The 24,564-nt window shown below is 38.8% G+C and overlaps 1 protein-coding gene across 4 annotated transcripts in view; it reads right to left on the bottom strand.

Annotated features, from left to right (window-relative positions):
- GPAM (glycerol-3-phosphate acyltransferase, mitochondrial) overlaps window positions 1–24,564 on the bottom strand; it is a 51,513-nt gene that overhangs the window by 8,654 nt on the left and 18,295 nt on the right. For 3 of the 4 annotated variants that reach the window (XM_082764178.1, XM_082764177.1, XM_082764179.1), the window contains 15 exons: window positions 21,212–21,342; window positions 19,059–19,181; window positions 16,029–16,102; window positions 13,628–13,741; window positions 12,243–12,392; window positions 11,287–11,383; window positions 10,187–10,323; window positions 8,732–8,831; window positions 7,799–8,011; window positions 7,247–7,360; window positions 5,129–5,214; window positions 4,060–4,175; window positions 3,128–3,198; window positions 1,791–2,055; window positions 1,199–1,341 (listed from right to left, as the gene is read on the bottom strand). In XM_082764178.1, the coding sequence (XP_082620304.1) occupies window positions 1,199–1,341; window positions 1,791–2,055; window positions 3,128–3,198; window positions 4,060–4,175; window positions 5,129–5,214; window positions 7,247–7,360; window positions 7,799–8,011; window positions 8,732–8,831; window positions 10,187–10,323; window positions 11,287–11,383; window positions 12,243–12,392; window positions 13,628–13,741; window positions 16,029–16,102; window positions 19,059–19,181; window positions 21,212–21,342 (1,934 nt within the window). Of the gene's footprint in view, window positions 1–1,198; window positions 1,342–1,790; window positions 2,056–3,127; window positions 3,199–4,059; window positions 4,176–5,128; window positions 5,215–7,246; window positions 7,361–7,798; window positions 8,012–8,731; window positions 8,832–10,186; window positions 10,324–11,286; window positions 11,384–12,242; window positions 12,393–13,627; window positions 13,742–16,028; window positions 16,103–19,058; window positions 19,182–21,211; window positions 21,343–22,653; window positions 22,925–24,564 lie in introns of those variants that run through there. The other variant, XM_082764180.1, reaches the window with a different exon arrangement.

The raw sequence follows: 24,564 nt of genomic DNA, 5'->3' as shown, positions 1-24,564 counted from the left end.
AAAAAATCATCATAAAAGTAAAATCATTCAGACTGACAGCAGTGATTTCTTTGGAATTTAAAGAAAATTCCACTTTTAAGAAATTGCCTTGTATGTTTTGAAACTTTTTTTTTTTTTTTTTTTTTTTAAATAAAAAAGCACCTATTTTTAGGCTTTAAAAAAATCAATTATTAACTCTGGAGGCAGAAGGATGACATTACTGAAGAACTCTATCATATGAACTATACTACTGCCCAGACAAAAATATTAAATTTGGTTTATGTTTCATTTAAAAAGGTGAGAGTCAGGGGAAAAAAAAAAGTCTACAAATTTAAGAAAGAATTCAAGAATCCCTAAATTCTAAGTAACTTGTATGTATTAAAAAAAAAAAATCTAGCACTGAAAATTGTAGGTATACAGATTATCTTTCAATACTGAGATATGAGTTCTCTTCAATGTTTCGCAACAAAACAAAAAACAAAGTCAGGACACATATTTAAAATTTACACTCTTAGGTATGGCACTGTGGAACTCTTGCACAACTACGTAAATTAGGATTATATTTTGAATCTAGAGTCCTTTATTTCACTATAATTTCAATCATGCATGCATCATCTGGTACTCTCAAATCTTATATTTGTTTAAATCAATATATTTAAATAGCTTTTGGGGAGCACAGATAATAGTTGTAATGGTCTAATGACATAAACAAGGCAAAAGATGAAGAAGTCCAACCTACAGTTGTGGGAAGCTGACAAAGAGATCAACCTTTTCTTTCTCAGGAAAAGCCTGATGGCAGCAGAGTAGAAAAGCTTCAGGCTCACCCCAGTATCACACACTTAATGCTTGCACAAGCAGCTGGCATACACTCAGTGTGGATCCCCTAAACCTGACTGACTGATTTTTGCTGAGGCAACAATAAAGCGACAACAATGTGGCAAGTTAATTCACATGTTATCTGAAACCAGATAGCTTTTGGTTGAATTGTCCTGATGCAACTATATTCATTCAAATGTTCAGACATTTCCCTGAAACAAATGGTAACGCCACTTTTTTTTTTTTTTTCCAAATGATGTTCAACTTCCTGCTGCCCTTTATCATCAGACTGCACTTACAGCAAGCATATCAGAATCAAGACACTTAAAAAAAAGCATTAACTCTCTTTTAAGTACCAAAAAAAAAGAGGGGAAAAAAAAACGTGAACAATACAATGACTTACCAAAGATATAGTAAATTCATTAGAGAGCAAGTAACACAAGCTGGCAGCTTTTCGGACAAGGTGTTCTTGACTAATCAAACTGGGGGAAGCACCATTGGTACCATTTCTGTACCTCTTACTCTGAACTGCACGAAGACTGCAGGCTGGAGCAGAAATAAACATAATCAGAGTTTTTTCAAGGAGCCTTACAGCACAGGAAATTTAAACTAAAACTAAAGTTTTGTCTATTTTTACGTCTATAAACAGTCAAACATTACACACGCATCTGAAAAACGGAGATGGAATCACTATTATTCCTTTTGTTTCCAAAGTATCTCAGGTTGAAACAAATTCCCATTAAAACATTGCTAAACAAAGCACAGGTTCTGCCATATAGGCTCAAAAATCTGACAGTGCCTTGTCTATGGCAGTGAACAAAACCAAATTTACTTCAACATCAACTTTTTTAGGGTAAACAAGGGCTTAAACAGGAAGGTGACAAATATATACTAGTAGTAAATTACATAGAAAACCAGGTTTGGGGTTGAGTGCAGGCACTTTTTGACTTCATGGGCCACAGGAATGTGTTTCCATGGTAAACCCCAGCACGTACCAATAATTGCCTCTTTAATGAACACATGAAGAACTCCATTGCTGTAGAAGTTCAGTTCAAAGACAGCAGGTATCGTTGTGCTGGGAGTGATGAAGAACTCATTGTTTCGACTAGTGTTTGTGATATTTACACAGTTCCCCAACAAATGGATGGCATGCATGACAACATCATCTGAGTTCCCTGAAAAACCCAAGTCAAAGTCACGGGCTAAGACCTCTTCCTTCATGGAGAAGAAATCTTCTACCAACCTGGAAAGATCAGTTCCCTAGAAGAAAGAAAAAAAAAAAGTAAAAATAATTTTCTGCACGAGTTTATCTGTACGTGACATGTATATAGCAAACACATAAGAGACACTGATTTTCAAAAATCCCAAGCCCAACAGTCATGTTAGAAAGCCTTTTTGTTTACTGAAATAGCCCATGCATTTTGAATTACATACAATTAAAGACATGCATCTATTTGAGAATGCAAGATTTTTGTTTGAATCTTAGTTTATTTCACAACCCACAGAAACCTAAGTTGTTCTGTAAGAGGACATGTTAGTGATCTCATATTTCCATTACCTCCACTATTAAATGAATGATTGGTTATCTGGCCACAGTGTAATTAACAGAACTCACAAGTGGTAAGAGACATAGGGAAGAACTTGCTTTCTTTGTTTTTTGGCAAGATAGCTTCAGATCACATAACAAAATGCTTCCTTCATCCCATTATTTTAGGAAACTGGAAGAGTGTATCGATGGGAATACTGATACTGTTTTTGACTGGGAAGATTACACACTTGACCAATATTTTTCAATGTGTTTTCAATTTATGTGCAATAAAAGCTTCAAATTGGAGGGAAAAGGAATTTCAGACAAAATGCCAAACATACTTGTAGAAGGAAAAAAAAAAATCCAAGCCCCATGCACAAAGGTTCCTTTAAACATTAGAATAATTTTGCCAAATTGGCACAATATTCTAGTACCAAGGGACAGCAAAACTCATTTGAAAATTAACTGAAGAGGTGCTAGTGTTTTCAGTGGTAAATGTGTTTCAACATCAGAGATCTAAAATGTGATCTTAACACAATGGACAAAAACCATTTACTCTTTAAAAAAGCATAACTAAATTTTGAATTTGAAAATCTATTTTTATACAAACACATTTTACTATCTCATCAATAATGTATTATCTCCAAGCATTCACCGCTAACAAAAATATAGGAGTACATGAAATCCACTTCAAATGCATCTCTCTTCTTTCGTCAGTATCGTGCAATAGTAGAATGCAGACTATGCTTCTAATTAACAAGTTTAAAGCACTGTATGGCCATTTATGCAGCACAAAAGCCTTACCTGCCTATGTCTGTACAGCAGCAAACAGGCAACAATGTGGGTGGACATCACTGCACAGGACTTGTTAGCAGCTAGAAGTAAACAAGTTAAATTGAAACACTTCAACTATCAGAAAAGTTTAAAACATCATTACAGATGAAACACTAGCCACTACTTTAAAAAAGTAGTGATACTGGCAGAGAACTGTATGTTCTGAATGAAATATGAAGTGTATTATGTCTATATAGTAACAATAAAAGGGTATGAACTAACGAATTTCAAGCATGCCCTGACACTACTGTATCTCAGCCCTTAGCACTTCAGCTCCTTCTAGCAATACACAATGATGATCATATTTACCCTACAGAAGTACCATAAAGACCACGGACAATTCTGGAGACCTGCAGGCATGTAAAATATTACAGTAACTTGAACTCAGAAGCCTGAGTAAAGTTCACAAGTTTACTAAGCTAGAAGTGCTGTTTCGTATGCATCTCTTATATCTGAATTCACAGACCTGCCAACTGAAATGCACACCACATAGCCTGTAAGCCAGCGTCCCATGCAGCTAGATGAATTCATGAGAGCAGTAACATAAATAAAGCCTACAAGACACTGCAGTAACTTCTTACATGGTGCGATGAGAAGTCATGATGTAATATTGATACACTGATATCAATGCAAACACTTCAAATTACATCAAGTTCAGTATATTAGTAAAAAAAATACACAAGTTACCAATACAAACAGAAGGTTTGTACTAACAGAAAGACAGTCTATTAAGTGTTCCAGAGGGACGGAGGATGGTAAAAGAGAGAAAACTGTCAAGAAAGCATGTGAAATGATCTCCTGGAACAGAGAGAATTTGGAAGTATGACACTACCAAACAGCATGTTAGTTGATGCAACAAGCAAGACAAAATAGGTAGCTGACAGTGATACTGGAACACTTACTGAATAAAATGTGCTCAGCCAAGTTAGCTATCAGCTCTCTTCTGTAGGGCTCACTGGTTATATCCCTGGTGTTAGGCAACGAAGCCTCTCTACGTTCATCCACAGTATCATTAGGTCTAAAGACAGAATACAAAAATTTATTATGACATTTAGATTTACATTGATTTTTATTTTTTTAGATACACTAACTGAATAACAGTGCAAAAATACACTATGAAATCTGGTAAGGGCACAAAGCGCTATGTATAACAAGCTCCACAAAAAGTTGAATGTCTACAACTTTTCCAGACACTTTCTTCACACTAAAGAACAAACCAAGATAAGAACACCAAAATAAAAAGGGCAAACAGAACATTTGCCTTGTCCTATGGCTATTCATGACTTTGCTATTACATCACTTGCACCCCACAGCTCTTTTCAGTGAATACAGACAGAAGTAGATTAAGCAAATCTGCCTAGAAGGCAGTTTTCAGCTCAGCCACACAAGCTAGAAATGGTCTTTTGTACAGACCTCAAACTTCCCAAAGATAAATGACTTTGTCTTTAGTAGGACCACACAGGTTTGTAAAAGTCGAGCAAAGACTTCAACTAAAATCCAAGTCTTCATAATCAATGCAAGTCTAGCCCTACGGTGAAGTTTTTAATTTCTGAGTGAGTCATATCCTTGAACAAGTGGTATTCACTCACAAGTTCTCACTATTTGATTTGGAATTATACCAAAATCCACCTGAGATGTTTGTGGGTTTTAAAAACACACTCTCCCTTTTTCAATAAGTGTGTTATCTTTCTTCGCTGACTAAATTATTGTGTAAAATTTAAAATTAAAGCAACAGAGGTCACTATAATTAAATCTTTTTTAAAAAGCCTCCTGAAGCTTATTTGAAAAAAAAAAAAAATCCCAGAAAGAATGCAACTCTTGGAATAAACTGCACAGTTATAATCATATAATCATTGGGGAGTTCAAGCATTTCTTGAAATGTAATGCAGCATAATAAAAGCTAAAGGAAAAGTGGAAAAAAAAATATCAATCTGTCATCCCTCTCCTCAACAACAACAAAAAAACCTCTACCTTGATGGAAGTATAGCTGGTAACAAAGCTTGTTCCAGAGAAAGAGGAGCAGGCACGGGTTTTTGACTTTGGCTGTTGACGTATTCCTATTAAGAGAAAGATTGATTTTTGTTGTTTTGTTGTTTGGTTTTTTTTTTTGTACTTTTCCCACCTTACTTCTGCATTCAACTGCATTCACACTATTTATCTGAAAAAGTCAATTACTCAAAAATGCAACAGTGATTAAAAATAGCTTTCATTAAAATAAGGTTACAGAAGTGACAAGTTTGCAACACTCTATTCTCTTTTAATTCTATTTTATGAAAAGGAAAACTTTCCACTGCAAGGAATCCATACTTGGTGAAATAATGACAAAAAAACAACACACAATCCCTGTCAGCATCTTGCTGGGAAGAAGTCCTTTCAGACCAGCTTCTCCGTGATTAAACTAATGAGAACTGCCTTCATTAGCATGAATGAGAGCAAAGTCTAGTACTCATTCAGAACCCACAAAGAGATTATAATTATTGCTTGTTGCTTCTTTCCTCAAACACCAGCACAGGGAGCATCTCCATAGGTAAACACCACTATAGAAGCTTTATCTGTAAGACATCACAGAACTGAAGCATCCAGGAAGCAGGCATCAAACCACATACTTGGAATTCTTGAATCCCAAACTTCTAAGAAGACTCTCCTTACAGGTTAGCATTTACATTACTCTGTTTTCAGGACACTGCGTTCTTCCAGTTCCTATGAAGACTAATGTGGGAAACTACAGAGCCACTTAGCCTGCTGGTCAGAAAAAGTTCTCTCTCAAGAAAGCTTTTTAAAGGGCTTTCACAGTCAGCTCTCCCTCTTCTGCTTCTAAATCTGTACTCATAGAACTTCAAAAGCTCAAAATTAACCCCAAAAAACTCATCTTAGAAAAATTTGCAGTGATATGGCTACATCAACTTAAATTGACATAGTTACAACATTTTTGCAAATCTTGGTTAACGCATACTTAAACAATTTATGTCACGCTTATTCTATTTCTGGAGTACAAGAAAGAATGCACATACAAATGAGACTTGGCAGAGGCTGCTAGGAAGGTATAGAGTGATCAGTATTTCACTAGATTAAGAGGGCAGATAACCTTCTTTTCCTTATACTGATCCAAGAACAATCATTAGCTTACTACCAAGAATAGCCTGGAAGTGACCCAAGCCTTCTTCTTTGGAAGTGAATTAATATCTTTCCCTACTACACTAATTATAATGCAGTGCAGACAGTCACAATAATTTCATGCTGTGGTAATTGAACCCTCCAAAGCTCTCCAACCTACTGCTTTTCTGAGAGAAGTAGGGCAGAAAGAAGAATGCCTAATTAATTTGAATAATGTTCTAGTAGGTTGTTGTTACAGCAGTTAATCTTATTAAAGTCACACTTAAAAAAAAAAAGGTATACTGTAGCAGAAGACAGATTAGTGAAGTGCAGATAAATTAAGTATAATACTAGCAAATTCTGCGAAGAGATAAGGGAAAGAAAGTGAAAGCAGCTAGTAGTGAGCCAGACCCTTCCCTGAGAAACTACAGAACAGTATTTTGTGAATTAGTGTAGGCAATACGTGAAAACTAATAAAGAACTACGGAACATGTAGATTTGGTGATATATCCATGGTGCCTTTATAACTACTAATTTGCTTAGCAACTTTAAAAATCCAATGAGACAAATACTGTTCCTCAACAATAGTGTTAACCATTCAATTACTTAAATTGAAGAACTGTAACCAGTTTCTTTCAACTACAAACACCTATAAACTTAAAGAATTACTACACAGTACACAGATCACTTCAAAAGCTGTTAAAACAAACAAACAAACAAAAAAAAACACCAATGAAAATATTTACGCTAATTCAAAACTAACATGATCCTTTATGTCAATTTTGAAACTATTTCAGCTTAACACAGTTGTGTTTGAAGATTCATGCCTTCAGTGAAACAGGGAAGTTACATACTTTTGTCCTACTGGAATAGAATTCTGCAGAAATTCTATTCTGCAGAATTCTAATAATGACTACCCACAATGAGAAAGTAAAAATAAATGTCTGAAACAGCAAAACCAAACTTCAAAACAAATCTTCAAAATACCAAACTTACTTTTAAGGAAAACGGTTGTGCAAAATCTACTCTGACACACCCATAATTCTTCCGTAGCATCCTGAAGACTCCTCTAGCTATACTCCAAAGGCTTTCATTCTTCTTAGGCTTGCCCTGGAAAATATGGTAGTAGTTGGGTTTGAGTGTTATTTCTTTTTGTTTTGTTTTTGGGTATTTTTTGTTGTTGTTTTCTTCCAATTTGCAATTAAAAAGTTATGTTCAAAATTAAAAATGCATCCAACAGACAAGAAGGCCGAATCTTCTGACACACCTTATAACTTCAAGTAAGTCTAGAGGACTACTGTTTTCCGTGTGTATTACCATTTGAATGTATTATTTTTTATGTCATGGATTTGCATTTAGAACTATGTTACCTATACCTCGGCACTCCCTATCAGAGAGGCTCTGTGATTCATGGCTCTACATTCTTCATCACTAATGCCAAATGCATGTGACAGAGAACTACCAGCACATAATTTAACTGTGTAACACATTCTCCTGCACATAAACAGAAAATCCCCAAGGCAAAACAAGCTGTTAAATTGCTCTTACCAGCTGTTCACTGTTATAGTGACCTTCAATTATGCGATCATAGGAAATTCCCACAGGTATAATTAGGACATCAGGAGTAGCATTTGAGAAGAGAGCATCCACCACCACAGATAAAAGACCCGCTCTAGCACTGGATGTCTTTCCACTTCGAGACCTTGTGCCTTCCAAGAATATTTCTAAAAACTGCTGCTGTCTCAACAGTTCCTCTATGTGCTGAATACAAAGAGATAGAAAAAATAAATATCTTCACATACTTGTATACTGGTAAATTCACATTTGAAACATATTGCTCCTTAGCAGCAAACATTTCCTTTTAAAACAATGGAAGACCCTGAGTTGGCATGAATACTTATAAGAACAAAAAAAAAGGCAGTAATTACTGCTTGACACAAACCCAGACCAAACTGCAGTTTAATTTGCATGAATATAAAAGCAGTATACTGCCATTTGTTCAAGAACATCTCTAGCAACAGTTGATCTAGCAGATTTGCATACGTCTCTTCTGGTTCCTTAGTATATCCCATCTTCTGAGATGCAAATAGAGCTGTTTTACTGAGTCGCACAAAGAACTACATCAACATATCATAAACAGAGACTTCTATTAAGTTAATAAAATCACTGTAGATAAGCCCCAGTACAAAAGAAATCAGAGAAACAAGACTGAAGTTTAATATTAATTCAGAGAGATTAATTCCACTTACTTTAACAAGGATTATACAAGGTGAGAATCTTCTCATCCTCAAAGGTACCAGGCATTCCATTCTCTCTTATTTCACACATTCAAGACTTGATACAAAAATGTATCCTGCTTTTCTGACATGAACCCCAAGACAAATTCAAAGCAGTAAAAACCCTCCCCAGACTGATGGAAATTACTCTCCTACTTGTCACCCAACTGAAATGCTGCCTATGGACACAAAGACAAGTACATACCACATAGAGCAAAGCTCTGTAGAGGAAGTCCTTACGACCATCAGGACTCTGATCTAACTTTCGACGAATGAAAAATCCTCCTAGTTTGCGGATCAATGTGCTACACAATAAAGAGGAAATAGACTCATTGGTTTCAGATTATATGAAACTACTACACAGCCAGTGTAAAATTCCCAGCACACAACAGCAACTGAAATTACCAAATTTACCTAAGACTAAAATGTATTATTCTACTTGCACATGATGGAATCACATACAAACATTACTGTTTTTAATGAAATAGGCTACTATACTCTCACTGTCTTGCTCAATGTCACTACATGAACAGACCACTTACCCTCTGTAATGATCCTGACCATTGTACATCAAGGAGCTAGTGACCCAAAAAACAGTTAACCTGAGTTAGCTCAAATCTGCATTGTGCTGCATGTACAGCTTGGCCTTCATGCCTGTGTTGTGAGGCAAACATCCCTTGGCTGCAGGATAACCGCAGCTGGTTTGTTTTAAGAGAGGAAGCCGCAGGCAGCTCCCACTTAATGCCAGCAATTACACCACCTGTGTGGCCTTGTCTTTATCTAAAAGTGCACCAAGAAGTTCTCATAAGAATGTCCTTCCTGTTTGACAGAAAAAAATGATGGATACAGCTGTTTTCTTGCAATAAGATCCTGTACAAGCTTGAGTGATCAAAATGTAGTAACCTGTCCTGTGGGCAGCATCTGCAGCATGCTGCATGTATATCAGAGGTCTGTTGGATGCTGCACAACTCAGGGTTCCCAGCATCTAAAGGGACGTCCTTGCTAGTCTCTCCTTCTTTACAGCGTTAGCTCTAATTAATGGCATCTTAAACTATATTTCATAGCATCTGAGTGCCTTTCTTACTGGGATGATCATGGACCAGCACCTAGTGGTGCAAAACACCCTCTGAGTCAAGATATTCTTCTTTTCTTGCTATTTCCCACAATGTCCAGTGGCTCTTCAGAGATCAGGTATTCCTGAGTTCTTTGTCACTGGCAAAAAAAATACCTAAAAGATCTTCAGACATTCTTCAGCTACCAGAAATAAAATTTAAACAGAAATCAAACTGGAGTGCTTTCCCACAAACTACTATTCACTCAGTACTGTCACTGCCCAATAGTCATCTCATGTAACTTTACAAAGAATAGCTGCCTATTCACATATGGTTTTCACGTATTAATCTTTCTTTACTCACCTACTCACTTTGAGACTCCTAGAAGAAATTAATATTATTCTTTATCCCACTTAATTTCACAAAAGGATTTTATTATGGTCTCTCTCCAAGCATGCAATAGGAGCCAAAAAATTCGACAGAATTGCCCAGTAATACTGATGCCCTTACAAGTGGATGTATGATATAGTGCACAACTGGTCAGTTGATCATTCCCCCACTTCAGCCTTTTTCAAATAGCGAGGTTCCACATAGTTTATTATCATTACCTGAAGATGGGGATGTTGAGATTGTTCCCTGCAGCAATATAAGGTGCTTTGATGTTATGGCAGAAAAGTATGAATGTAAGGAGCAGGTAGTCAATGTGAGATTTATGAACAGGCAAGAAAATAAGGGGCAAATTCATCTATGGTGAGGAGAGAAAAAGAAAAAAAAAGACAACTGATAAGAACCGTGGAACATTATTCCTTTTCTAAAATCAGTCATCAAGATTGCTAGCATATTATCAGAACTGATGTTGCCAACATTCAGTTTGTTGACTTCTGGTTGTTGTCACTCAGCTGTGACAACAATGAGAATATTTCAATGAATTCTACTTTTTAATTTTCAAGGACTGCAGTTTTTAGTTGTAAACATTACCAGACAGAACCATTGATATTCTTCAGACTCACAGTACTGAGAAAACAATCAAAAAGTTTCAAGGGATGTGACCAAATCAGCATCACCAAAACGTTGCTATTTCTTTCTATAAGACATCAACAAGAATCTACAAATAGTGGGGTTCCCAACACCATAACCAAATATAACGGAAAATATCAGGAACCATTTTTTTTTAAACTTATCTAATGCATCTTTATAAAGTAAACTCTGCAAAAAGAATCAATTCATTTGAGTGTAAACAAGATGGCTGAATTTAGGGGTTATTTTAATCAATTTGAGTAAATATTGCAGGACTGAGAATAGATTGCTAACAAGGAAGACAAGTTCTTAAATTTTTTTTATTCCAAATTAATGTAAGAGAAATTCTGAAAATCCTAAACATACCTACTAATTTATTACTGGCTGCCTCAACACAGAAAGAAATAATGCTGGATGCAGGTTTATGTGAGATAACCATTCAACCTTACAGTTAAAATCTGATCCTGAAGCAAAGATGAAGACACCGCTGACATAGTATTTTATATTACACAACTCAAAGAACATTGCATTTAATTAAAAACATTATTTCTGAGCTGAAGACAGATCTGTCTAGAATCTGGTATGACAGAGACTTAGAAGAACTCTTCTGAAAAGAGAAAGCACTGTAAAAATTAAGAGAAACTCCATCAGAAATATACCTTACTAGATATTTTTCCCACCCCACCCTTACCTCTGTTGCTGCTTTGACCATTTCTATTTGACCTCTGTGGATCTGAATATTCCAGAAAAAGCTATTAAACAACTTCAGCAACACCCAGCCAGTCAACCTGAAAAAAGAGCAAACATAATTCAAAGAACTTCATTCACTGCTGCCTTCACTTTTATATTGCTTCCATACGACTAAAGACAAAGCCATAAAATCTCATTACTTTATATTCAAAAAAACTTACTATGAAATCAGATTGCTTAACAAGTCTTTGCTATCATAAAGCCTTCTGTAATTATGACACAAAAGTTGTGTCAACTGCAGTGCAGGCTGTTCACACCACGAAGACTACTGTATGTATGTGGCAAGCTAACAGAGGTCCTATGATCGATTGCAGTAACTAAGCACGTGGATAAACATGTTAGGTGACATGGTGAATCTGGTCTTGTAGGAAAACTTAATGTAGTTACAAAAAGAGGAAGGGTTTGCATTACAAAAGTGAGTGAAAGGACTTTGAACACGACAGAAGCAAATTGATCTTTAGCAGTGAAGTCGTATGTATCTAAGATAAGACTCTAAGACATTTATAACTACAGGCTATGATATTCAATGTGTTACTGGAAAAAAGGATCTTTCACAGTCTAAGATCCTGCAGCTAGCTGCTTTTTCCTGTATCAGCCTCAAACAACAAAGGATACTATTGGTCTAAGCATTAGCAACAAGCCTAGTTTTGGGAGGAAAAAAACATGCTTGCATTTAATCACATCATAAGATTTATCCCTTGAAAAAAAGGAAGGGTTTCTGCTGTACCTGACAATCAAGAGTAACAACTATTTCGCTAGGTGATGTTAGAAAAGGACTTTTTATTAATAATTATTCATTAATTATGAATAACATGTTACAAGCTCTGCTGTTATAATACAGAGACATCTTGACTGTTCTTTTATCCATTGACAATGTTGATGGGCCATTTTCCTTACCTGATTAAAGCCGGTGACACATTTGCTACCATTTCCTGGAGAATTTTCCTAGCTTTTTTCTTCACTTTGTTGATAGCTTTAGGATCCGTCTGAGCGAAACTACCTGGAACGCTTGGTTCAGAAGCTTCATCTACGATGGCCTTCTGTACTCTAACATTAAAAAGTAACACTTACGAGACAGTTCTGCCATAGAAGAGTTCAAGACAGACAACAACTGCTACGAATATTCTATACACTACTACCAGAGTAATTTGCAGGCATAAAAGAAGATTAAAAGCCACACCAACGTTTTGTGTATACCAAATTAATTCAATTTAATTCAGTACTGCTAACCTCTGAATTAAAGAGGTGGATGATGGATGAATGTACTCAGATTTGGTACATAAAACAGTATGTATACACTTGATCACTGACACTAAGTGATCACTAAATTTCAAAAATAATTAATAATGTTAAAACTGCAAATAGCGCAGTTGAAATCTCCTCTGTTCATACTTCGTTTTTACTACCATAGCAAATTTCACTTACCTCGTTAGATTTATGCAGTTGCTATTTTGCATTTCTACAATATCTCTGCACTTGAAATCTCAGTTTTACAAAGTATAACTAAATTTTATATGGGCTGTTTTCCACATTTAAAACATATATAAGAGATTTATATATATAAAACATATATAAGAGAGTTAAGTGGATTAACAGACCGTAACTGTGGCGCAAGGTAGTTTGCATTGTTTTACAAAAGCAACACCATCATCTTTGGCTGGGACTTGAACAAAAATTCAGGGGAGTTCTCTGACTAAACTAGACTGGAGGAGTGGGTATGTGGCTGTGTTTCTCTGTGTCCATGGAAAACAGATACCTTACTAGCTGATCAGGGTATCAACATGCCTTTTAAAATTCAGTAGATGAGACAGAAAACAAGCTACACAAAACAAAGAGTGGGTGTAGACACTCTATAATCTTTTTCCAATTTTGTTTCACACTATTGTTGCTTCATAAACTAGGGTAATCTGAAATGCCACTTTCCCATTATTTTTGAAACACTGAAAAATTTTGATGACAATAGTATGGCTTTAGTAATAACGATTTAACTTGAATTAGATAAACAAAAGTTTGAAGAGTTTCCACACAGCACTTTATTTTTCTGTGTACCAAGTCTGCTGTCCACCCACTACACATTATTCATTTGAAGATTAAGAATTACAAATCTCCCCTCTTAGTATTCAAACTGAAATTGCAAGCCACAGTCCTGAGTGTCTGGGCTAAAGACACTGCACCTTCTAATATATTTTAAAGAGCATGGTTTTCAAAGCCATCAGTTTCCAAATTCTTAGATTATAATGTAATGTATTAGTCATACAAAAAAAAAAATGTCATTATCTTACCTGCTGTTATTCAGCACATTTTCTGTCAGATTCTTCGCAAACATACCCTTATGAACATCCCTCTCTTGCACAAAAAGAACATAGCAAAGCCGTCTTGCAAGCCATCCTCTGTACCTACAAAAATATGAAGCAAGTTTGAGTGTCAGCCTCAAAATAAACAACTGGCAAAAAAAATGGAACCTTAAAAATAAATACTAAGAAGCAAAAATAAGTAAAGTTCTTCGAAGTGCTACTTAAAAACTTCTGCATTTTTTGTATCTTAAACCCTGACCCTTCCCGAGATTATTCATTATTATTCAGTATTATGCAATGCTCTTTCATTACTATGCATACATGGAAATATTTGAAGCTTGCACTTTTACTGCTGAAAGATCTTCATGAATGCAGAGAGGTAAACTGTGAGAAGCTGTTAATTCAAGAAAGAAGGAAGTATATTGCTGGGACTAGGTACAAAGTCTGGGGCCTGATTAACAGTTTTCTCTACCCTCTGCCTCTACCAAGTGACACAGAAAGCAACTGCCTGTAGTGCCATTAAGGACATAGCAGTAGGGCAACAGGGAAAGAAATACAGGGATACAGAACGAAGCACAGGAAACTACTGAAGCATACAAAGCCCCTCCTCTTTTCATCTCTCTTCACAAAAAGTCTGTGCTTAGGACTGGCAGTGCAATGTATTGCTGATGCTCCAGTGGGTGCCCCAGATGGAAACACTGCCAAGGTCTCACTTCCTTGTGGCCACCTGAGCTGCCAGTGCTGGCCGTTAAACCTCCCTACCACATTACAACATGTGTAAATACACTGAAAAGAGTTATAAAAGATGAGAAGAAACTTGCACACTGCAAAAATGTCAAACAGAATTCGCCACAACTCCTGTAATTGGGATGAGCGCATACACACAAGCAATCAAAACTGTCACTTAACACACAAATATTCAGACCGTCTCTAAGGACAAAGAATTTTGCTAACCATGTTGTCTGGAAAGTAGATTGGTGATGCTGTTTTAATTGCTTTTCCATTTTCCCCTTCCCACCTGAGTTTGAGATAGCTTTATTGATTTTTCAAAACAGCATAGCGAAGGAGATATGCTTCTTTCTGTCAAGAGGTTTTGTAACTAAGAACAAATTGTAACAGCATGCAACTATTAGACAGACCTGTCTAGGCACTTGTGTATTCATTTTAAAGCTTAGACACAATGCAGAAAAAATAGAAAAACTTGTTTTCTAATCATGTAGCATGAACATAAGAAAAAACACACGGAGCAGACCCAGTCAAGATGTATTATTTTGTTCAGAATCTTGCTCCAAATTACCAAAACTGACATATTCACACCTCAGAAAAAGGCCACTGATAATTCTTGGCCTTCGGAAGCTTATGGAGACACCTGTTCCTGTGGAACCCCAGGGGACCTCAGAATTTTATTATAGTCTGAGAATTGAGGATTTTAATAACATTCTTATCTAAAGGCATTTTATTTCAGAATAATTCATTAACCCATATTTTATTGCCCTTGTATTTCTAATTTAAGAATCTCTGACTATTCAAAAGCACTCAGGGATGAGACTTCTCAAACTAATATAAAAAGTTGAACACTATTTCAGTTATTTTTCTGTATTCTAAACTACAGACTCAACTCTTAAAAAAATCATTAATTCAAATTGAAGAAAGAACAGTCTCTAACATTAGCTTCCTCCCTCTCAAGCACAGCACAATACTGCCTTTCTTCCACTCAGACACTTTGGCTCATTTCTTTCAGGCTGCTGGCCTCTCTTTGTTTGCTCTGGTTCCACAAACACTGCAGAATCTGCTTATGCTAATGATTAGTGCAAAAACTTCAGCAAGCATTATTAACTTTCCAAAGAACAAAATGAAGGAGACAAGATATAATTCAAGTAGCACAAAAATACATACTCATTTTTCTGTTGAATACACCATCTTTCAAGAGCTGCACTCTGCCACTGAGGCAGAGGAGTCACAGTCTAGCAAGACATTTTCAGATTTAACTGTCATTAGTAATAGTAGTGAAAGCCTAAATCGTGAGCCAGATTTGCTCAGTAAATTAAAATGCAGCCCAAAGTCATTCTTAAGTACGGGAATAAAACAGCTCCTCTCAGCACTATACTGCAGATGCTGCCATTTGCAATGAAGGAAAAAATGCCTTTTTTTTTTTGTGAAATAGTCTGACCTTTACTCTCCTTGCCAATAATCCCAAAGAACTTTGTCCTGTGCCCAAATGCACACAGCTGAATTTTACAAGTATATTACTTTCCTGAAGTCAGCATCGATTCCTGCATTTCAGGACTGCAATGTATATTCACTCAGTCTGGACTATCCTAGAGATTTCCCTGCCATAAGATCAGAACACACTGAATTTCAAAAGTAAAAGAAAGACTTCCTACTTTACCTGGTATGTGTTTCATTGATATATATGACATTACGTAGACCCAAAGAAGGAATACTAGAGTTGAAGAAGTTATCCTGTAAAAACAAGAAGAAGATTAGAAGACTGTTTCTGTATATAAGAATAGTCACCTCTTCACATTCCTAACAACAAATAAAATAATGCAGTATTTTTCACCTCTATTATAAAAGGCAAAGCAGAGAAGTGCTGAATTTCCTTACAAAATATACAGAAAACGTTTTGAAATGAAAATAAAATTCAGAAAGTCACTACTCCCAACTCCAGTACTTCCAGTGTATTCTCTAGGCTTCACTGCATACAGAAAAATGTTCTGGTTACATTCTTCAAGCCAGATTTTTTTTATTTATTATATTCTGGTGTAACATAAACCAGGACTGAACTCTTATTTGAGCCAGAAATTCATTAAGCCACACTCAGCATTACTAAAACCACGAGCCTTTCTACACTCAGCCTGTGACATCCAGTTTGACAGCGGATCAGGCATCACATAACAGCAGCCCAGGGGTGAGAATATCCATGGTTACATGGCAAACTGTCTTCACATTCCTGCTCTGCCTGAACAACAAACTCAGTCCAGCCTCCTCCATAAAGGCTCTCCATGTCAGACTATTAACTGCTCTGCGATGAGTTTGGGAGCAGTTCCACTTCGGATAAACAAACATTCCCTGGCAGGCAGACCTGAACTTTAATCTTCCATTTTCCAGCTAAGAACCTTGACCAAAAGATTAAATATTATTTGGGCAGAAAGAAACTAATTTTAAAACTGGTACCATGCCAACAGGGAATTATAGGTAAAATCACTGGGATTGTGCATTTCAAGGAAGTCAAAGACAGGGAAGTTAAGGAGAAAGATGGTTACCAGCAACAGCAAAGCTACAGAACAGCCTCATTACCAATTTTGCAATGGGAGACAGATAAGAGCCTTATTTGTTTGTAGTTTGTTTAGGACACTCAATTTGCCACATATTGAAAGACATGAGTGTCCTGTGTCATTTGCAAATCAGGTAGAAATTACACACTGCAGTGGGAGCAAACACTCTTGCCCCATGTTAAAGCACAGCTGTGTAGTATGCACAATCGACAAATTGTAACTTTAGGCACTTAAATGAAAACTTTCAATTAACACCAATTTCTCACAATGTTCATTCATAATTTTGTGCACAATGACGACTTCTTGGTCTCCCAAAAATCAGCAACAAATCTGAGGAAGCATCACTGAACGCCTGAGTCCACTCCAGTGCGCTAACCATTCATTAGGTTATAAACTTGCTCCTTGAAATTCATCCTCCAGATGCCTCGTCACACTTCAGCTTTTCCTTGTTTAACTCTGCCCCGATCCCCTGCCAGGCAGAAGATGTGGTTCTGTGAGACGACGTGAGCTAATCTCCCAGCTCTGCACCACACGGGAGCTGCCCAGCTCCCACACTGCCCTACCCTTTCCCACCACCTCCCCACCTTGTAACTTACATCACCACTAGCACTGATGAGTATCAGACCCCTTAATGAGCCAAATTCATTCAGGTAAGGCAGAAAACTAAGACAGCCACGGACTAAATAAATAAATAAAGCAGGCAGTTCTGCTTGGCTGGTAAACTTTATCAGCCACAGGAGAGCAGGAAGAACATAAGAGGGAACAGACTTGCCACTTATAGCACCAGCAAGGTGCTAGCTTGGCCAGCTCACTATGGGAATCTGTCTTGCTCATCTCTCCCTCTTCCTTGAGATAATTAACTAAACAGGCAGCTCAAAAAAAAAGTGAAACATACGGACTCTAATGGGAGGATCTGGTTTGTTATTGTCTGCAGCAAGAATGGTACCTTCTTGGGGCATAATGCAAAAAAGGACTTTATCAGGTCATGCCTCGTTCCTAAGTGAGATCTCAGGACTAGTAATTTCTTATTAAACGGACAAAATACAGAATAAGATTTTTCTTCTTGAAGTGTAATCCCCAACTTGAGAGGAATAGCCTAATTACTAATAACCTAATGACTAAATGCATAATGGCCCTAGCTAGGGATTACTACACACCTTTTTACAAGTCAAAACACTCCACTGTTTGTTAGAAGCAGTCCCAGTTTCTCTAATTGCCTGTCTTGCTGCCCGTATCATATATACTCTTCACAGCACATTCGGATTTCTATCCCACATTTGTGTATCATTGCTGCAGCTTTCTATTTTGGCATAGTAATAAAGTGAAATAACAACTTTTCCTTAGTCAAAGGAAAAGGCAAATTGTTATTCCAGTCCAGCCAATTATGGAGCTCAGTGCAGGTGTAGCTGAGTGCAATGTAAAGCCTGCGGTATACACACAGTCAAGCCAGATGATGAACTTGTTGCAAACTACATTATGCCATTTATCAACATTTTACATCTTCAGCCTACAGAAAACCTGCTCAATGCAGTTCAATAAAGGTCACATTTTAAAGCAGCTCGCATAATGTCTCCAGTGCCACCCTCTTGATGCTGTTCCCAGCAGACAAATATCCCTGCCATTGTAACTGGCACGTCTTGCTGCCAGGGTGGGCAGACAAGCCAAGAACTATTTGGGTGCAGAAAACCAAGCTGTCTTCTCAAGCACAGGACTGATCTCTTCAAGTTTGAAGGGAAGTACATTGCTTACTTCAAAACTGTGCCTGTTGTGTGGACAGAGAATTAAGCATCCTAAAAATAAGCCTTAACACTTTTGTAAGCACCAAATTCCCGTTACTAATCCAGTAGAGCAGATAATTTTTTCCATACATTTTCACAGTACTAATTCTGAAGAGCTGGACAGTTTTGTGCATGGAGTAAGTCCGCACTGAATAGCAGGAGACAAAGCATTACAATAGATCTGTGTCATCCATTAATTCCATGACAAAGAATATATAACCACAAACAAATGAGAAAAACTATATTCCTTTATAAAGCAAGAACATTCTGACCTTAATTCTGAAAGTAAGAAAACTTCTGAAACTTCATTACACTGTAACTACGCATTATTGTCAAACATAATCCAGCCTGTAATCTTCTTACCCGGCTCTGGGGAGTGCATACGTAGCAACATCGTCCCACAAATGGCCTTTTTCTGCTCAACAGAGTCTCTTTCCATTTTAAAGTGGCAGATCGGAAGAGAGGAGGCCTAGAGTTACACTCTCCCTATGGAACAAAAGAACACCATGTCAATATCCAGCAACATGTTTTAATGGGTATTTGAAAATTTTTGATTAGAGGTGCTGCCAGAAACACTCACAAAACTATCACAAAAAAATAAAATAATCCTGAAACCAATACTTATTTTTTAAAGATTTTTTTCTAAAACAAATTATTTCATCTCCAAGTGATGTGATTTAAAAACAAAAAGCAAAAACAAAAGCAAAACATTGTGTTGTACTTGTATATCTTGAGCATTGCAGCATTTGCTGACATGTGAAATTTTAAAAATAAACAATAACTCTACTACGAAACAGCAAGGAAACTGACAGCTGAGAAAAGGTGAAGAATTTAACTGTAAATTACACGCTAATGTAAAGGTGCTCATAATATGAGCGATGCATTTCAAGCTTTTACCAGACAACACCCTGTAAAATTGCAATTTGAATATACACGAAACATTAACTCCATTGCCTCTGTAGGCTGTTCTCTGGCAGTTTTATTCAAAGCAACATGAAAAAGGAACCACTGTGCTTTCCCCAGTGTTAGGATAAGATTACAGAATGGAAAAAATCAAAAGTAAGTGCATTTACAGAACACGTTCTGTTTGTTGGGACACAACAAAAATATACTTAACTACAAGACTTACAAAGACATTGGCTGTTCCCATTAAAGTCTACTGCATTATTGCTCCCCTGAGTATAAGCATCAGGTCCACTAGACTCATATTTTTTTAAACCAAATATTGTAAGTTTTTAACAAAAAGGAAGCCACAGAAACAAACGAAAATGAAAAGATGGCAAAATACAAAGATATATGTTTAAAATAGCTTGTTCAAAAGGAAGAGAAGTGTGGTAGAACCAGTACCTTAAAACCAGCAAGCACATGGCTTAGAAACACAAACACAGATCATCGCATACCCAGTGAGAAAGCCAGCCCACTGAGAAACAACCAGAAAGTCAAAAGCAGTGCTGAAGATGACTGAAAACAAAAATATGCAGGTATCACACCTGGCAAGCTGTATGAATTTGCACTTATTCCAAGGCTAACTCTTCAACTGAAATAATTAAGCACCAAAATGCTAAGCCTGGCCCACTCTGTTCTCTATCACCCTCAGTAATGCTAACTCCTCATTAACCAACTTTGTAGCAAAAATGCTTCTGCTTGCCTCCAATCCCAGACCAAACTTACCACCACTTTCTTACAAAACCTTTCCTATCTTTTTGGCTTGCCTGCTTTTATCCCACTCTCACAGACCTCTCCGTTCCAGCAGCTTGCTGTGTAATGCATCCTACTCCTAGCTAGATACAAAACCCAGCTGTCAGGACATCTGTCCTTTTCCTCAACTCTGACCATGTCTCCAACCCTTCTTCTGTACGAAGTTCAAACTCCTCCTCTCCAGAGCAGTGCCTAATTTCTCCTGACCTATACTACTAAACAAACCAGCACCCAGCTCGTCCCCACGTGGCTTTGTGCTCCACCCAACCCTCTCCGCTCCTTCCCCCTTTGCCTCCTCCAAATCCCCAGACTCACTCAGAGGACACCAAGTTTTAATAGGCTCCTTATTTTTATCCACCAAGTTTCCTCTGCCTGCTGTACTGCATGAATAGCTCTGACTCTAATGGTTACATCAGTGTGCATCTTTAGCCTCATGCTCCTTTTCCCTTGCACATTTCAAACAAGTACCTCTTTTGGAACAGGAACCAGCTTTCTGTTTGACTTTCTGTTTGACCTCAGTCTGCTACAGAATGAAATTCTGCACATCTACTATTATATAAAATGATTACTAACATCACACCAGTAGACTGTGAGACTACGAATAGAGTTCAATATGAAGGTTTTCCCTATCGAGCATCATTAGTCTTTGGCACAGCACTGAACTGTTTCTTCTTCCTTACATTTCAAGTTACATTAAAACCAAAACTGTATCATGCATTAGAGATGATTAAAAAAAAAAAGTCCACCTTCAACCTGCATATAAAAAGCGAGAAAACAAAAGGCAAACATGGCCAGCCATGTTTGCAATTTTTACTTACCCATTCTTCATTGGAATGCTTACATCTACCGATGCTGCACTCTGCTGAGGTGGACACATACGAAACATCTATCGTTCCAAGGGACAACGCAGTTTCATCCATGACACACGAGTTGATCTGAAGATCAGAAGCTGTAAAATAATATGTATTTGTTTATAAAATACTCATGCATATATCGTTTCAGGGGCAGGTATCTAACAATTAATTAGCTAATGGGTATTTTTGCACCTTTTAGTAAAAGTTAGATTCTGAAGAACTTTCACTACGCTCAGAAACCAGCAGGATTTAACCCACCATATTCGATTTGCATGAATGTGGTATACCAATCAGCTATGTGCATGTTTTTCCTTCCCTTCTCCTCTTCCCATTACAGGTCATCGCAGCCCCCTCAGGCTTTTCCGCTGTTCTTCACTGCGTGGATTAAACCATTTGGCCACAAGGATACAGAGGACATTTCAGCCAGGACATTTCAGCCGCTTTTAAAAGTTTACTATTCTCTTGCGCTACGTGACCTCATTCTTTCATCATTTCCTTCTGAAGGACACCAATCAATTTGATAAAATTTCCTTTATGCCCTCTCCCAGTCCTATCCCACAGTAAGTTTTATGTGCCTGGTCTAGCTGCAGTCAAACCAGTTTACAATCTCCTCGGACGGAGGAGTGCTCCGTGCAAAGCACACCCCTAATTCCAAACATGCTGCTGCCATCGGTGATGTGACGGGCTCGCTGGATTAAAAAACATTGAAAAGGTCTAAAATTGCACAATGATTTTAAAACGGATGATTTATCGTCTATATGGTAAGCAAGGTAGATAATTCTCCCTCCAACAAATGAAAAAGGAGGCCAAACGCACCAAAACAACTTAGAACTGCGTACCTGCAAAAGCCTACAGGTTAAACCGTTTCGTTTGGGTGTCCCATCAATAGAGGAGCCCCAGCATTTTAATTTAGCAAAAAATACCAAAAAGCAGCAACTCTACCTCCTGCATCTGTCCCTGCAATGACATGTTACAGCCCAGCCACGAGCCACCCAGCAGCGAGCCCGTTCCCGTGTAGGATTTTCAGGAGCAAGGCCCCACAAATCTCCATCCCCACATTTTGCCTCTCCCCCCCTCCCTGCAGCCCCGTCCCTGCCCGCACCAGGTGCGCACCCCAGCAGCAGCCGCAGCACGCTCAGCCTCGCACCGGGCATCGTTACACAACCCGAGCCCATACGGGAACCTCTTCTTGGCCGACTCTTTAAGTTTCACTTGCCCTTTTTAACTAAAGCACATCAATACTCAAACTACACCATATATGCAATAAAATAGTGGCTGAACGCCTGAAGAACTCCAACGAAGCGTGCCCCCGGATCACGCTCAAGGTGACCTTGGCTGCACTGGCCTCTAAAACCTCTCTGCCGGTGTTTCAAAGCCTGCTCCAGCGCTCCCAACGCGCCACGTACCTCCGCCGAAGGGCTCTTGCTCAGGCCGCCATCCCCGCGGGGCTGGGCGCACGGACCCGGACCTGGACCCGGACCCGCACCCGGCGCTCTCCCGAGCTCCGCTCCCGCTCACGCCGCCACCGGGGCTGCCGCGTCCCCGCCCGCTGCCGAGGGGCCGGCACCGGGACGCCGCCGGGGGTGGCCCCCGGCGGGCAGAGCCTCCGCGCCCACGCGGCTCCCAGCCGCCCCCTGCCGCCCGCCCTCGCCCCGCAGCCGCCGGGGGGAGCAGCCCCGGACCCGGCTGCGGCTGCGGCTTCCAGCCCGGTCGCTACACGCGGAGAGGGCTCGGTGGCGGCCGCTGCCCCCTGCCCGCCTGCCGGCGCCGGGCCTGACGCGATTTCCTGAGCGCCCGCCGCCATGGCGCGGGGCCGCACGGCAGCCGAGGCTCCCCGCAGCGAGCCCCGCTTGTCCCGGCCCCGCAGCGCCTCAGGGGGCTCCGGGGGTCCCCGGTCCCGTCCCCTTTCGACCCAAATGTCGCCATCCCGGCCTCCCGGGGGTCGCTGGGCAGCCACCCGGCAGCCGGCTCCACCGCCACGCTGCCTTCATCCCCCCCCCCCCCTTCTCCCGGCTACTTTTCTCTCAGATTAGGGCTGCTCAAATAAAAACCCTGAAAAAAAAAAATAATACGTAAAAGCGTGTTTGTATGGGTACACAGGGGCTCGGATATACAGGGGCTCGGGGCTGTTGAAGTTAGAACAATTGCAGAAAATTCGGGACAGGTATCGATCTGCCTACCTGGCCTTGCAGCGCTGCCAGTTTGTCTTTTGCTGAATGCAAAAGTAAATGTTGATAGAGATTGCTGCACATAAACAAACATGGACTAATAGCATGTCTTGGCTTGGGCAGTCTTGGGCTATTTAAAGATAGCGTTTCTGGGGCTTAGTTTGAGTTACATGCCTGTGGAAAGGGCGGGCGGGGGGAGCTTGTGTCTATGTTTCTTTGAGTCTGCACTGATATTTAATACAGAGCGATAGAGGTATAAAGTGACAAAAAATAATAAATCATTTTATGCTAATGCAAATATCCCATTTGCAGTCTTTTTTTTTTTTTTTTTTAAGTCACTCAAGGACATACTCTCCTAGATGCCGCTTCGAATTTAGGACAAATGAGAATTACTGATGCTTTTCACACTTAAATGAAATGTGCGAGACTCGATAGACAGAAACCCAAACTGCTACACGCATTTGTGAATTGCCCCATTTCGCGTGACTGAGTGTCTGAGGAGAATATTTACTATTCTCTAAAAAGAGAAAAAAAAAAGAAGAAGAAAAAAAAAAAAAGCTGATGCTTTCTTAAAAGTATTCTGTAGCTTATGGGCCAGAAGAGATTTGTAGATCCCTATTTAGCAAGAAAATATAGTGTATTTGTTGCAAGGTGGACTTTGGAGTTTACACCTACTTTTTAAACCACAACAATATAATGCGATCTCATGAAAGACACAATTCTTGCAAAAAGATTGTGTTCCTGCAATTAAACACAGTGCAGCACTAGTGCACAGCCTATATAGAAAAGCACCACCTCCTAGGGTGTTGTATTTTGTATAGCAGAAGAACAATCCCCAATTGTATTTCTCACAGCACATTCACAACTGAGGTTTTCTCCCAGTTTTCTCATCATCCAGGCCAAGAATTCCAACCTTGGTTAGCACTGTGTGTGTCAGTTCTCATGACTGTTAGTTCAGATAGTGCCAAACACCCCCTCACAAGTTCTGGTCTCCCAAAAGCATCCCAGCCAGTGTCTCTGGCCACTTTGGAATTACAAGCCCGTAGCTGACCAGCTCTGTAACAAAGCATTTGACTTCATACCAACTTCTTCCTGAATAGATTCACTGAAGGTCAGCGAGAAAGGGAGGGCAGATTCTGCTTTCGTTTG

Source organism: Aythya marila (assembly GCF_965140915.1).
Source record: "Aythya marila genome assembly, chromosome: 7".
In the NCBI taxonomy this organism is placed as follows: domain Eukaryota; kingdom Metazoa; phylum Chordata; class Aves; order Anseriformes; family Anatidae; genus Aythya; species Aythya marila.
The sequence above is the reverse complement of the archived record's forward strand: the minus strand, read 5'-3'. Positions and strand labels throughout refer to the sequence as shown.